Genomic DNA, 17,066 nt, shown 5'->3' on the forward strand with positions numbered 1-17,066 from the left:
TCCGGACCTGCCCGTCGCCATATTGGAGAGTACATCTTGTCAAATTAAGTGGTCCCATTTAGTAGATACAGAAATATCGTTTGTGTCATATCCCCTCTCTTACACATTTACCCAAATAATGATTATAGATTTTTTTAAGATTGTAGCAAATTCTACTAAAATCACAACTTAAATTTACAATAATCTATTTCTATTGAATTTTGAGTATCCACTGAAAAAAAAATGGTGGTAGTCAGCACCATGGTACAATGTGTATTCATTGTACCATGGTCAGCACAATCCAAGTAGTCAGTTAGTGAGTGTGAGTGGCAACATTGTAATCACAGATCACCTAACTATTACCATAGAAAAACCGAACACAGTGTGTTGGGTTGTTCTCTGCTATTACTAAGACCACTTTATTAGTGGTCTGTGATTGTAATCCACGCCTTTGCTTGGGGTTTTTGTTTGTCTTGTGTTTAAAATTATTATTGGGATACATAAAATCAAGTGTAACAAAATGGAAGGAAAGCAAGAAATTAGCGAGGAAACGTGTAAAGTAGAAATAGAGTCTAAAGAATTGGATGAGGCTCTGTTGGATGGCTTTAAATTTGAAATTCAGGAGGAATCAAATAGGCAAAGTACACATGACACATATTTAGACTTAAAGAAATGTCCCATAGATACTGAAATAGAACAACATGGATATAAACCTAACTCATTTGAAGAAAGTCAAAAAACTGAAAAAGGTTAGTAACAATAACCGTTTCATTAAATTTTAATGCTTCTCATAAATGTCTCTTTTGAGTCTGTTCAGTAACAGAAATCTCATGGTAATTTCTAAGTAATGTGATGAATCTGGTCAAGGTGTCAATAGCAACTTTACTATTTCCAATGTCTAACAACTGGCTCAACAATCTGACAATAGAATCATGGCTCCATCAAAAATGTTTTGATTGTTAGAATATCTTTCAAAGTTCGGTCCAGTGCCTGTAATGACAACTTGTGGGCCATGATCTATTGCTGAAAAAACTAAGATTATATGGTATAAATGGAGTAGCTCATAGCTCATAATTGGTTCAAATCATTCTTGTTAAGAAGATCCCAAACGATAATATGAATATTAAATCTGAAATTAAACCTATAAAATTAGGCATTCCTCAAGTCAGCATAATTGGACCCATAATTTTCATTTGATACAGACATGATATGCCATACTCTGTTAATAGTGACAATTGTAGTTTATGATTATGCTGATAATACAAATCTAATAACCGCAAATCATTTGGAGATTCTATTAAATGAAACTATCATATTTATAGAGAAATGTTAAAGTGGTTCTCCAGTAAAGGATTAATTATAAATAAACAAAAGATGAATTGTTTAATGTTTAAAACAACCAGATCAAATATAGAATGTCAAAGTAATGTTTTGTTAGTTGATACAAACAATGAAATTGGCACTAAAATTACATTTTTAGATGTGACAATGGATGTAACATTGACATGGGAAAGTCACATACAGCAACTTAATAAAAGGTTGAATTCAGTATGCTATACTTTAAGAGTGTTATCACAATATTTAGATCAAGACAATTAACCTAAAGACAATTTATTTTTAAAACTTTGAATCATTGGTGCATTATAGGGCAATTTTTTCTAGTGAGAGCAATGAACTTGATAAAATATTTTTCTGTTAGAAACAAGAGGTCAGAATTATAAAAAAATTAAATAAGGGCATCTTGCAGAGTAGTCTTCAAAATTAACAATATCTTAACAGTACCTGCAATATATATTGAGGAATGTCTTCAATTCCTCTTTAGAAACAAACATCGGTTTGTGAATCTACCTACACATAGTTATAATAACAGGGAGATTAAGAATATTTAGTAAATGATTGACTTTTTCTGCTGTCTTAAATTTTATTATGCTGTAATTTGGTTATTGAATTCATTTTCGCTTATACTCAAATATTTATGTTATAGTTGATTTGTATTTTTAGGTTATTTCCTGGACCTAAATGAACACAAACTGGAAATTATGGAGAAACTAACTGATGATTCATCTTATGAAGAAAATTATACTAGTCAACATTGTGAAGGAAAAACATTAAATAAAAATGTGGAAGTTGTGACTGAACAAAAATCTTACAAGTGTGAAGTTTGTTTTAAACAATTTAGTCTTGCAAGTAATTTGACAACACATTTGAGAGTTCACCCTGGAGAAAAATTTTATAAGTGTGAAATTTGTTTTAAGAAGTTTAGTTATGCAAGAAGTTTGAAAGTACATTCGAGGGTGCATACTGAAGAGAAATCTTACAAGTGTGAAATTTGTCTTAAGCTATTTAGTAGTGCATGTTATTTGAAAGAACATCTGAAAGTGCACACTGGAGAAAAATCTTACAAGTGTGAAATTTGTTTTAAGGAATTTAGTCAGGCAAGTAATTTGAAAACACATTTGAGAGTGCACACTGGCGAAAAACCTTACAAGTGTGAAATTTGTTTCAAGCAATTTAGTCATGCATATTATTTGAAAATACATTTCAGAGTGCACACTGGAGAAAAATCTTATAAGTGTGAAATTTGTTTTAAGAAGTTTAGCCATCCAAGTAATTTGAAAACACATTTGAGAGTGCATACTGGAGAGAAATCTTACAAGTGTGAAATTTGTTTTAAGCAATTTACTCATGAATGTTATTTGAAAGCACATTTGAGAGTCCACACTGGAGAAAAATCTTACAAGTGTGAAATTTGTTTTAAGAAGTTTAGTTATGCAAGAAGTTTGAAAGTACATTCGAGGGTGCATACTGAAGAGAAATCTTACAAGTGTGAAATTTGTCTTAAGCTATTTAGTCGTGCATGTTATTTGAAACAACATCTGAAAGTGCACACTGGAGAAAAATCTTACAAGTGTGAAATTTGTTTTAAGGAATTTAGTCAGGCAAGTAATTTGAAAACACATTTGAGAGTGCACACTGGCGAAAAACCTTACAAGTGTGAAATTTGTTTTAAGGAGTTTAGTTATGCAAGAAGTTTGAAAGCACATTCGACGGTGCATACTGGAGAGAAATCTTACAAGTGTGAAATTTGTCTTAAGCAATTTAGTGTGGCAAAGTATTTGAAACAACATTTGACAGTTCACACTGGAGAAAAATCTTACAAGTGTGAAATTTGTTTTAAGCAATTTAGTCATGCATATTATTTGAAAAAACATTTCAGAGTGCACACTAGAGAAAAATCTTACAAGTGTGAAATTTGTTTTAAGGAATTTAGTCAGGCAGGTAATTTGAAAACACATTTGAGAGTGCATACTGGAGAGAAATCTTACAAGTGTGAAATTTGTTTTAAGCAATTTACTCATGAATGTTATTTGAAAGCACATTTCAGAGTGCACACTGGAGAAAAATCTTACAAGTGTGAAATTTGTTTTAAGGAATTTAGTCAGGCAGGTAATTTGAAAACACATTCGACGGTGCATACTGGAGAGAAATCTTACAAGTGTGAAATTTGTCTTAAGCAATTTAGTGCGGCAAAGTATTTGAAACAACATTTGAGAGTTCACACTGGAGAAAAATCTTACAAGTGTGAAATTTGTTTTAAGCAATTTAGTCATGCATTTTATTTGAAAATACATTTCAGAGTGCACACTGGAGAAAAACCTTACAAGTGTGACATTTGTTTTAAGAAGTTTAGCCATCCAAGTAATTTGAAAACACATTTGAGAGTGCACACTGGAGAAAAATCTTACAAGTGTGAAATTTGTTTTAAGGAATTTAGTCAGGCAGGTAATTTGAAAACACATTCGACGGTGCATACTGGAGAGAAATCTTACAAGTGTGAAATTTGTCTTAAGCAATTTAGTGCGGCAAAGTATTTGAAACAACATTTGAGAGTTCACACTGGAGAAAAATCTTACTAGTGTGAAATTTGTTTTAAGCAATTTAGTCATGCATTTTATTTGAAAATACATTTCAGAGTGCACACTGGAGAAAAACCTTACAAGTGTGACATTTGTTTTAAGAAGTTTAGCCATCCAAGTAATTTGAAAACACATTTGAGAGTACATATTGGAGAAAAATCTTGAAAGTGTGAAATTTGTTTTAAGCAATTTAGTCAAGTTTTAATAAAAAAAACCAGTGTGGCAGTCCAGTGGGACTGCCGGTAGAAGTTACACTTCTATACACGCGTTCGCCGTTAAAAATTTATATAGGAGTTAATCTGCACAATCATTACATATGTAATGCTATAGGTAACAGAGAGCAGAAAGAAAAAAGAATTAGTTATATAGGTATATGGTGCATCGTTTGCTGTATATAAACATTTGACCTGTAATAGGCGTATAGTAAATGAAAGATTGTATCAATACTTTAATGAAAATACATATTTTAATTTTTATATTTTTATATATGTATAAAAGGAGTTGAATGCAAAAAAAATTAAACATACTCTGCAGTAAAATTCATTGTTTATTTTGTTATTAATATAAAAATTACAATACAATAAATACACTGCAACATAATTCAATATAATAATACAATATAAAAATTAAAATGTAATACTCATAAGTATTTTAAACATATAACTTACTTTACGAAGATAAAAATGAAAAACCAACAACTCTGAATATGTTGTAAATTTTCAGTTTATTTTAAAATTTATGTTTTTTGCGCATATTGCATATATTTAATAAGATTAACGTGAAGTTTTTAAATATTTCAAAAATAGAAAAGGAAATTCATAATTGGGATTCGAACTCACAACCACCAGCGTATGAACCAAACACGTAAAGGATTTACCAATTAGACATGACACTAACGTATTTCAAAATTGACAGTTTTCGGTAAAACAGTGATTATTTTGAAATACAAAAGCCTAAAATAATTATAAACGTTTAATTTTAAATAATACAAAACATATCACATAAATAATAATATTAATACATATTATATTATATATATTATATATATATATATATATATATATATATATATATATATATATATATATATATATATATATATATATATATATACAATATTATATAATATTAAATATATATACAAAAGGAATATTTTTATTCTCGAGAGAGGAAGAGAGAGAAAATATATCTTCTGTCTCTCTCTTACTCATTATCTTACATATGTAATGGTTTCACAGATTCACTCTCATACAAATTTCCAACGCCGACCGTGCGTATAGAAGTATAACTTCAAAAACAACCCAATGTATGAAACAACATAATAAAATTAAGAATGAAGTATATATATAGCTAATATATATTATATCAACCTAATATATTATGTATCTTAGAATAGTTTGATAATTTTTCAATATTTTTACTTGTTGAACTGTTCTCATTGAAATAAACTTTTTTTAATGTGCAATGTACATTGCTTTTGACTCATACATAAAATTCCCACACTTTCACCTATCATATGATATCTATACATGCATTTGTTGTTACGATAAATATGACTCATACCCTAAGCTGTAAACATATTTTTCTAACTATTTTATTATTTCTAAGTATTTTTTAGTAGGGTCTCCTCCACTAAAACCTGTGTGGCGTCCATGGCATTCGAGAAGATTCAGCAACTTTTTTATTGTAAAGAGAGAGACTTTTTTATTGTAAACACTCTAAAAAGAATAATTGTATCGGGTTGAGCTTGAATTGGAACGCGAAAAATACGTGTAGTAAATAAATTATATAAATTAGAATAGTGTCAGTGGAAAATAAATTAGTGTAAGATTATATATAAATTAAGTAAATAAAGACTAATAAACTAAGTGTTAGAACATTTTATAATAAATAAAGTTAATAAATTAGATTTATAAAAATAGGTCAGTGGTGTCAGAGTGGAATATAATTTAAATAAATTGTGAAAATGACTACGATTTATGAGCTCACAGTTACGAATTTAAGAATACATCTCGAGGACAGAGAATTAGCTTCTACCGGAAAAAAGGCTGATTTAGTCCAACGACTAAAGAACGCTTTGGAGGGAGAGGGTTTGGACCCGGAAACATATATTTGAAAATAAACATGCTGCTGTCATCTCGTAGATTTCTAAATTAGAGAACAAAGTTTCCGGCGACATCGCTTCTTTAGAAAACAAAGTTTTTAACGAGATTTCTTCTCTGGAGACAAAGTTTCTGCTAACATCTTTAAAGTCACTTCTGAGATGTCTGCCCTCGACGATAGAATATCTTCGTTAAAAACCCAAGTTGCTGCCGATATGTTGGCCTTCGAAGTAAAGATGAAAGAGATGAAAAGGAAGATAGAGAGAGGAAACAATCCAATTACAGTAGGGACAAAAGAAGACGAGGCGAAATGTAAGTTGGAAACACGGCCGAAATTTGAAGGAAGTGGAGGTTCTGTTCATGTTAAAGTCCCAACTTTCGACGGAAAATCGTCATGGACTAACTGCATGAAACAGTTCGAATCAGCTGCAAGAGCGAATGGATGGTCTGAAAAAGAAAAGGCTGTAAACCTGACTATCGCTATTCGAGGCGATGCCTTAGATGTGCTTCAGATCATAGCCGTAGAGGAGACGGATGATTTCAAACAACTTAAATATGCGATTTTGGCACGAACATTTGGAGCATGTATATCAGTCACAGCTTAAAAATCGAAAACAAAAGAGCTTAAGAGATGCCTTAAATGGCATTCAATCATCAAATGGCATCAAAAATTTAAAATAAAATTTGCTTGTCACCTAAAATATGCAAACACAATATCACTTCGTAAAAAATCGTGAACTTTGATCAACTTCCTATCATAACAATAACATAAATAGAGGAATTCATGTTTAGGACACTTTTCAAAACCTTCACTGAGTCTTTGGCCTGTACCATAATACTCCCTGTCTGATATTTTGGTGTATACTACATTTTTGGACAAAGTGAATATATTTTTCGGCATAGAATAAGTTTTCATTTCTTAGTTTATGACTATATTTTCTATTAAAAGCATACTTTTTGAATTTTGCCGCCTAAAATTCAGAGCATATTTTTTGAATTTGTCGCCTAAAATTCAGAACCTACGTTTTAAATTATTTAATTTCTCATTTACCGCCAAATGAGATTAGTTTCGGTCCGTCCACATTTGACACTAAACGTCTTTCCCAAACCTTTCTATGAGACTTACCTTACTAGAGGGCTATGTACTCACTAATGTCTAGAACAGTGTTGTTAACTCCGCAACTGAATATTTCCGTAGAGGGCGCTTCAAAAATCCGTAGAAATCCGTAGAACAGAAACATAGCAATTTGTGCGACTTTATCTGACTCCTCTCCCTCTTGGTACAGTGTTGCCAGATGGATATTTTCAACAATAGGAGAAAAGGGCAATACAAAACAGGAGATTTCCTTTCAAAAACAGTAGATTTATTTTTATTTTATATATTATATAATACATACATAAAATTTAACGTATATCTAATTCAACGTATACAGCGAGGATGTTTACAGTGATTACTGGCATGGCAATCACTGTTCAAAAGTTAAAGACCGTAAATAATTAATTTGAAGCTATTATTCCAATCCGTAATTCAAATTTTATGGGACCAAAGACTCACATCAGAATTTAGGACATAATATTTACCATATTTACATTAAAATTTAAGAGTGGATGAATGATTTATTGTTACCAATACGTGCCGATACCGAATTATGTTAATTGTTATGGTTTAGGTATCAAATTACAATTACGAATTTCCGGGATTTCCCATTCTTTGCATGTAATTTTTAAACAATACAGGGAATTATCAAATAAATTTTAATACAAACGTATTAAAAATACTAACAATGTTTTTTTGATGATAACACATTTAAACTGTATATTTCCGAATAGCTCGTATTTATAATGTTAGGGCGGGGAGTCCCCAAGGTAAATCTTAGCATTCCATCTGAGATCACTGTTATTCCCCTAAGCGCCGGTAATTCATCTGTTACGAAAATTGAAATTCAGAGAACTAGATGTCAATTAATTATTTGAAAAATATTTCTATTTCTATAAAAAGCTAAGTCTAAGAGTAAAAATTCTATTTTTATAAAAAGCTAAGGGTAAAAATCCCAATTTTATTCTTGATTGCTGCAGCTGAAAAATCCGTAGAAATGTGATCGATATCCGAAAATCCTAAATAATTTCGAAAATCCGTAGATCTACAGATAAATCCGTAGAGTTAACAACACTGGTCTAGAACCATAGTATATACCCCCCCTAGTAAGGTAAGTGTCTGAGAAAAAGTGGGGAGAGAGTTTCTAGCGCCAAATAAGTTCGGAATCGGGAACTAAAAATTTAGCGGCAAATTCAAAATGTAGGTTCTGAATTTAAGGCGGGAAATTCAAAAAGGATATACTGAATTTTAGGCGGGAAATTCAAAAAATAAATTTCTGAATTTTAGGCGGGAAATTCAAAATGTTCCGAATATTATATAGAAAACAAATATAGTCATAAAATAATAAATAAAAACTTATTCTATGCCAAAATATATTCTCTGTCCAAAAATGTAGTATACACTTATGCAATTTTGTATACCATAAATGTATAACATATCAGATAGAGACATATGTTTTGGCACAGGAAAAGTTTTTATTTATTATTTTGTGACTATATCTGTTTTCCATTACATTAAAACATCAACATAAAAAACAGATATTCTTAAAAATTTATTTATTTCTGTAATTTATAAAATTTGAGGAATCACAGAGATATAATAAATTATAAAGATCGTCATCACTGCCATTGTGGTGGTCTTCACCTGTATCCACGAAACTAGGCTCCATTCTGAACTTAACCATCTATTCACTGCAACCTGCAAAATGATATATGGAATTACACACAAGCAGCAACCGAAATAAGTAAGCCCTACCTGCGGAGACTTGCATACCCATATGGACATTCAGGCATACAATTCATTGAGGTGAGAAAGATTGGTCCTAGTAAATTAGGGACCACTCCTTCGAGCCCCAATGCTTCCCAGGCTTTCCTCGCCCTCCCCCCCATACCACGCTGATGTGCTATGGGAGGCTAGTTTCATCTATATATTTACTGAATAGTGCAGAGCAGCATGAGGCTCTTTAGTCTTGCTATGCTATTTGTATGTTTGTATATATATATATATATATATATATATATATATATATATATACACATATATATATATATATATATATATATATATATATATATATATATATATGTGTGTGTGTGTGTGTGTGTGTGTATATGTTAGAGATTTATTATGTATCTAATGTATTTTACACACAAACATATATAAATAAAAAATAAACTATGTTTATGAGTAAAATATGTGCCCATGTATAATTAAAGTAAAATATGTACCTATGTACTACAATGGCGAGTGAAATATCTCATTCATTTACAATTAAAATGTTTTGAAAACCTTTGTAAACAAAGAGTAAGTAACATTCTTTCCAGAACTTACATCAAAGGAGAATTTTTAAATACACAGTGTTCACAAATTATATGCAATTTCTTTGAATTTCATGAATTTGTAACTAAGTATAATTAAAGTAAAATATGTAACTATGTATAATAAAAGGAAAATATGTGATTATGTATAATTAAAGTAAAATATGTAACTATGTACTACAATGGGGAGCGAGACAAGGACATAGCATTTCTCCCAAACTGTTCACCCTTGTTCTATAAGACAAGGTAGATACAGATGAAAGCAATTGTGAAAGACCTAGATTCAGGAGCAGATGGAAAATGTTTGATGATGAAGATATATGTAAAACAATAAAAAGAATTTTAAAGATTCCATATGAGTCCAGTAAATAGAAAACACAATTTTATTTGTTTACAACAAAATGGAAATATGAAACTGTAAACAAGAATGAATAACATACAAATTGTACAGTTTTATACTGGAAATAATTTAATTACACTTATGACCTGTACTTACAAAATTGTTTTCTCCTACTTTCATATTTTCTGTGAGCTACTAATTTCATAGGATCTATCATAGTGTAGTCTGGTTTATTTTTAAGTAAGTTAATAAACTTCTGGTCTCTGCCATTTACAATTGCATTTACACTTTTACACCACGTATACAGAGAAAGTCTAACAATAAATTTACATATATTTATACCTGTATTTGAATGGATTTTACAGTTGAATGGTGAAAAATTTAAACAATTCAATTTCAATGAAATCTGTATCCTCTTTCTTTACTCTAAATAACATATTATATTTACATTGCTCACAGGAAACCTTCAATACTTTCTTTGCTACATATCCTGCAACATAGGTTACAGTACACCTTCCCACCTGAGTTCTCATAACATTTGAAACTGAAAGAGGAAGTGAAACATTCACTTCAGGTGCCAAAGGTTTACAACCTGGTAATACCTCACCTGTTAAAAAAAACCTAATGCATCTAATGCTCCCTCACTAACATCATTTTCACAATTGCTTTCAGGTGAATGAAAAGATATAAAATTATTTATAAGCAAAGCTTTGAAAGTGGTTATAGCATCTGGCACACTTACTGAATGAAAAATGTAAAGACATATTTTTATAATATATTACCAAAGAATATAGAATATTTGATATTACCATGTACGTCAATAAACCTTATAGTTTGAGTTTCTTCTTCTTCAATATCTGCTGCATTCTGAGAGCCTGAAATTTAAATACAATATTTTAACAGAACATAACCAATAAATAAATCTGTTGGACTAATAAATAAACAAGTACTAGATATCTTGATCTTTATCATCATCAGAAATGAACCCAAATAATATGTTGCCCAGAAGGCCCATCAAAATTTATAATAATTAACTACAATTAATATTCATAATACTTATATTAAAAATCAAAGTCATATTTGCGGAATACAATTAAGTACAATTAGATTTATAAGTTTTGATGATTTTAAAATATATAAGTAAGATTCATATGATAGGATTAACATTAATTTAAACAATAACAGTTTAAACATACAAAATATTATTTAATTTAAGTTTGCTAACAAACATTTGCTATGAGGTACAGTGCTTACCTATTGCTGGTAAAAATCCACTTTATCTTCGTCTGTAAAATGTCTAGAGCAAACACGAAATTTATTGTAAACAGTAAGAGGTGTATAATTGTTTAATACTCCTCTCTTAATTACTTTCAACCATTCCAACGTGTCCATTTCATTTTTCGGATTTGGAAAACGAAATCTACTGCTTGTGTGGTCCTTACAACCAGGAACACAACATGGTTGGCTTTTTCTTTTCTTTTATTTTGTTCCATTTTAACGATCAACAATCATCAACAATCAATAAGATGATTACAACAAAGACAAAACAAAACAAAATTCAACTTGCAATATTTCAATGGCGTACAATACAAATAATACAATACCAACAGACCAATACAACACCACCCTTCATTCTTCAACTTCAATTCTTCCACGGCAGTACGGCACATGCGTCTCATACCCCCACCTAGAGTGACTGTAGCGCCGCCGCCATTACGTACGACTGGAATCGTCCAAACAAACTTCCCCGCTGCCCTATCTCTCTTGCACTACTATTTCTTTTTATGTACTATGGTCTAGAACCTGACCCAATGACGTATAATATATTATACGTCATTGGCCTGACCCACGGTTCGTAGATACTACGAACCGTGAGACTGACCCACTACCACTACTCTGAACCGCGTAATGTAGGTGTCTATTATGAATTTGACTCGGGGAAATTACTGACAGACTTACACATGACGTCCGACATCGGAAGATCATTTTTTACTAAAATAGATGTTATAATTATTTTTCTTGCAAAAACGAATTGTCATTAGAACAGGCAATTTTAGTTCTATCATATAATGATGTAATGACTCCCTTTTTAACATTTATGTAATATAATATATAAAAGCCAGATCTCTCTAGGAACTAACCATCTTTTAATAAACTGTGCTGAATAGTGTATTTCGAAACGGGGAAATTATTCATTTATAGATATTACAAAGAAAAGGTCTCTAAAACGTTTTTGAGCAAGCCAAAAAAAATCACATTACAAGTTATGAATGAATCAAATACACAATATGTAGATGATGTGTTGGACACATTTCTGATTAATATAACTAAAAGGTAAAAGGAGGAGTCAATAAAACTTACAATGGAAAAGAAATAAAATAAATCGTTGCCTTTTCTGGATTTTTTAATCTTAAAGGAAAATAGTGGATATGGGACTCATGTGTATACAAAAAACCAACACATATGAACATATATCTAAATTATCTACAAATCACAACATAAATGTTAAAAACTAAAATTGCCTGTTCTAATGACAATTAGTTTTGGAAGAAAAATAATTATTAACATCTACATAGTTTAATCAAAAAGGATTATCCGATGTCGGACGTCATCTGTCAGTAATTTCCTCGATTCAAATTCATAATAGGCAACCCACATTACGCGGCTCAGGCTCTAGACATTAGTTATGTATTCTGGTTGCATCGAGGACCCATAGAGATACTTTCTCTTGGGATATGTTCTTTAACATTGGTCAACATTTCATATGTTTGCTTTAATTAACCCTTAAGTGGTGACCATGCGTCTCACAGACTCCGCACGTTTATTAACGCGTCTGCGTTTCTCGTCACAAATACGTAGCAACCTGTAATTCGGTGTACCTTCTTAGCTTTTAGAGTATATTCGAACGTGTTAATGAGAGGTACCTCGCTCGTCCCGTTTTCGAAATATTTACGTCGCGGAGTCTACTAGACGCAAGGTCACCAATAGTGTTATTTTAATATGGATAGTTCTTGTAAAGTTGTAAGAGTATTAGACGATGATTTCGAAGAAGTGTGCACGTACTCCCATTGTTGTACTCCCATCAATCCGTTCAAAAGTAGAAAAGTCAACGAGTCCCGTTTATTATTTTAATAAATTGTTTTCACCAGATATGTATAGTCTTGTTGTCAAGAGAACTAACGAAAAAATCACCACTTTTCGGCCAAAATATCAACAATATAAAAAATAAAAATCCGAGTTGGCTGATACTGATGAAATAGAATTGAGAGCTTTTTTGGAACTGCTTCTTTATAAAAATTTTTATGTAAAAATCCTTTATAAAAGGTATATAAATTAAAAAAACCCAAACGGGCTATGTCATTAAGACAAAACGTTTTCGGAATCCATGTTCCATCATCAGTGTCCTAAAAAGTATATAACCACTTTAATTAAAAAGAACATGAAGTTAAAATATTGACCAAGGTTAATACTTACTAGGTGTACATGTTTTGAGCCACTAAATATCAGGGTAAAACCCGTTAAAAGTTATATGTTGTGTGTGTGTGTGTGTAGAGGGAAGGGATGGCCTTAGGCATAGTCTATTAGCCACAGGATACATTTTTATTCATACACATAAAGATACATATTAGGTGCTTATAAGGTTTAATATCGATTTTAGCTTCTTTATACGATGCTAGAATATGCTTTTAAGAATTTGGATTGGATGACAAAGGGAATAAAAATAGATGGAGAATATCTAAACAACTTACGTTTCGCCGATGATATACTTATAATAGCTGAAGATCTAGGTATGGCAAGAGAGATGGTACAGGAACTCGTTGTGGCTACAGAAAATGTAGGTTTAAATATAAATATCTCGAAAACAAAAATCATGACCAATTTGGTACCCAACCAGAACATCAGTATTGGTGAGAAAGAGAAAGGTATTTGATCAGTGCGTCCTCCCAGTCTTGACGTACGGAGCAGAAACACTTACCTTAACAAAAGCAGCAACTACCAAACTGAGAGTCACGCAGAGAAGAATGGAGCGGTCCATGTTAGGAATAACTCTGCGAGACAGAATAACCAACGAAGACATCAGGAGAAGAACCGGAGTGTCTGACATCATCGAGAAGATAGCCAGACTAAAATGGAGATGGGCAGGACACCTAGCCAGAATGACAGATGGGCGTGGACAAAGAGGTTATTGGAATGGAGGCCAAGGGAAGCGTCGGTCGACCACCGACAAGATGGACTGACGATTTAAGAAGACTCAATAAAAACTGGATAAGACTCAATAAAAACTGGATTAATAGCTTTTTTAAGGTTATTAAGTCGGTATAGGGCATTATAAGGAACCAAATAGATTATGTGACAATTAATAAAAGGTACAGGAATGCTATTACTAAGGTATCTGCATTACCTGGAGCAGACATAGGATCCGACCACAATCACTTAGTAGCAAATATCAAACTGAGGCTCGCTACAGCTAAAAGAAAACACCAGAAGGCATCAGTAAACATTAGAAAACTCAAAAACAATGAAACAAATGAAGCGTACACAGAGGAAATAAACAATAGGTTCTCTAATATGGCAACTGAGAATGATGTTGAAAAGTCATGGACCACCATAAAAGAATCATTTGATGAGTTGAACAACACTTTTCTACTCGAGAGTAAAACAACTACCAAGAATGAGTGGATGACAGAAGAAATATTAGAGATGATGGAACAACGCAGGCAGTGTAAGATCAGGCAGGACGAAGTAGGGTACCGAAATATACACAGTCAAATTCGTAAAGAAATTATAGCGGCGAAGGAGATCTGGATGACTACACTTTGCGCCGAGGCTGAAAGCCTATATAAACTCGGCGACAGCTTCAATCTTCACAAGAAAATTAAGGAAATTGCTGGTGTCTTCAAGAAAAAACAAGTCACTGGTATACATAATGACCAAAATGAATTAATAACGGACCCTAGCGATATACTTAATACTTGGAAAATGTACACAGCCAATTTGTTCAATGATGACAGAACACAAAAACCACCACAACTGGGAGACCATTTGTATGGCCCAAGTATTTTGAAAGCTGAAATTGTACACGCTATCAAACTATTAAAAAGTAACAAAACCCCAGGACCAGATTATATGTACGCAGAAACAATCAAGTTACTTAATGAAGAAAACCTAGACATTATTGTCAAGCTCTTTAACGACATCTACGATACGGGCCAGATTCCAAAAGATTGGCTTCGATCTACATTTATCGCCCTACCAAAAACACCACGTGCGAACTTCTGCAAGGACCACCGACTAATAAGCCTAATGAGTCACTTTTTGAAACTTTTCCTGAGAATACTTCACACTAGATTGTTTAAGAAATGTGAAGAGGTCAGTGGATGGAGTCAGTTTGGTTTCAAAAATGGACTTGGCACGAGAGAGGCGATCTTTAGTATGCAAACATTGATACAGAATTGTTTAGATCAAAGAAAGGATGTTTTTATCTGTTTCATCGATTACGAGAAAGCATTCGATAATGTAAAACATGAATTGATGATAAAATACCTACAAGAGTTGGGATTGGATGCAAAGGATATAAGAATCATTGCCAATCTGTATTGGAATCAGACAGCAACAGTACGTCTTCAAAATTCCAACGAAACAGAAGATTTCTCCATTAAAAAAGGAGTAAGGCAAGGTTGTATACTGTCTCCAATGCTGTTCAATTTATACGTAGAAAAAGCCTTCGCAGAAGCAGTGGAAGACTCTAAAAAGGGTATTAAAGTTAACGGCATATTTATTAATAACATCAGGTATGCCGATGATACAGCCATAGTGGCAGATAACATCGAAGATCTTCAGTGCCTTTTGAATGATCTAACTCTTGCAAGTGAAGCTCGGGGTTTGAAAATAAATATCAAGAAGACAAAATCAATGATTATAAGTAGAAATGATTACCCCAACGCAAAGATATATGTCTCTGGAGAAGAAATCGAACAAGTCAGGCAATTCAAATACTTGGGATGTTTGCTGAATGAGGGTTGGGACCCCGAGAATGAAATAAAGAGCAGAGTTGAACAAGCCAGAAATGCTTTTTTGAGGCTTCGTAAGTTTCTGACTGATCGCAAATTGGACTTCAACCTCCGATACAAGATGCTTAAGTGTTACGTGTGGCCTGTTCTCCTGTACGGAATGGAAGCATGGACGTTAAAGGCCAGTTCCATTAACAAACTTGAAGTGTTCGAAATGTGGTGCCTGCGTCGAATGCTCAGAATATCATGGACGGACAGGGTCAGAAATGAGGAAGTACTCAGAAGAGCGGGCTTACAGGATAGGGAACTTTTTAATTATGTAAAAAGTAAGAAGACTGCATACTTGGGGCACATTATACGAGGAGAACGATACACTTTTCAGCAACTGATACTCGAAGGGAAAATAGAGGGTAGGAGAGGTCTCGGACGTAAAAAAATGTCATGGCTGCGCAATATTCGACAATGGACAGGAATCCACAGCTATGAAATGCTTCGCAATGCTGCTAAAAACAGAATTATTTAATCCAGAATATTTAACATCTCACCTGACAAGACGATGTACGGTGGACGCCTACGCAGAAATGCATGGCACCTTAAGAAGAAGAAGAAGTCGGTATAAGAAAAATTTTCTACAAATTTATCTGATTTACAAGCTACTTTTGCTTCACAATCTACCCTTTCACAAATTAATGTTTGATTATAAATATTTATTGGGGATCCTTCAATTGCTTGCAGAACTAACTTTGAATCTGACATAATAAAAACCGTATGAACTGGATATAGTGTGCACCATAGTAGGCTTTTTTTATCGCGATAGACTCAGCACTGTAAATAGAGAGTGTATCTGTTACAATTTAGTTTACATTATTTGGTATTATATTTTAGGATGTTAAAGTTACCAGTGGATATGATAACATGGCAACGTATGACTCCACATGAAGTTGCTGGTCCTGAGACGAAGTGTCTACGAGGAGTTGCATATTTTTAAACATACATATATTATATTTGTTTGTATGTTTAATTTTTTTGGAATAGGACTTTAAAAATTTTGTGTTATAATTAGGTAAATGTTACCATTTTTTCTGTTTTTGTTATAAGTCCTACAGTTTGATTTTTTTCTTTTTCATTAAATAAAAATGACATTACAATATTTTTTTATTATTAAAAACTGTTTTATTGCATTTTTAGTTGCCAGCTTAACAAAAACCGCTTTTTTAGCCAGGAGTCTGTCAGCCTCATGGTCACCATTTATGTAATTAAAAATAGGGTCACCAGTTAAGGGTTAAAGTGTTGACATTTATTT

At 32.3% G+C, this 17,066-nt stretch overlaps 1 protein-coding gene and 1 long non-coding RNA gene across 2 annotated transcripts; one reads left to right on the plus strand and one right to left on the minus strand.

Moving 5' to 3' along the window:
- Window positions 1–315: 315 nt before the first annotated feature.
- LOC140436476 (uncharacterized) lies at window positions 316–4,943 on the plus strand. The gene is made up of 2 exons (XM_072525328.1): window positions 316–728; window positions 1,981–4,943. The coding sequence occupies exons 1-2, from the start codon at window positions 500–502 to the stop codon at window positions 3,894–3,896; spliced, it is 2,145 nt and encodes a 714-aa protein (XP_072381429.1). The 5' UTR covers window positions 316–499; the 3' UTR covers window positions 3,897–4,943.
- A 3,690-nt stretch (window positions 4,944–8,633) lies between these two features.
- On the minus strand, window positions 8,634–11,629 carry LOC140436478 (uncharacterized). The gene is made up of 2 exons (XR_011950286.1): window positions 11,007–11,629; window positions 8,634–10,627 (listed from the first exon to the last, which is right to left on the minus strand). It is a non-coding gene; the product is annotated as an uncharacterized lncRNA (long non-coding RNA).
- Between the last annotated feature and the right edge of the window lie 5,437 nt (window positions 11,630–17,066).

Source organism: Diabrotica undecimpunctata, chromosome 3 (assembly GCF_040954645.1).
Source record: "Diabrotica undecimpunctata isolate CICGRU chromosome 3, icDiaUnde3, whole genome shotgun sequence".
In the NCBI taxonomy this organism is placed as follows: Eukaryota; Metazoa; Arthropoda; class Insecta; order Coleoptera; family Chrysomelidae; genus Diabrotica; species Diabrotica undecimpunctata.

Coding starts and splice junctions, on each gene's coding strand:
- LOC140436476 (XM_072525328.1), top strand. CDS start 500: ATGGAAGGAAAGCAAGAAATTAGCGAGGAAACGTGTAAAGTAGAAATA. Junction 729..1,980: donor AAGTCAAAAAACTGAAAAAG/GTTAGTAACAAT, acceptor TTGTATTTTTAG/GTTATTTCCTGGACCTAAAT.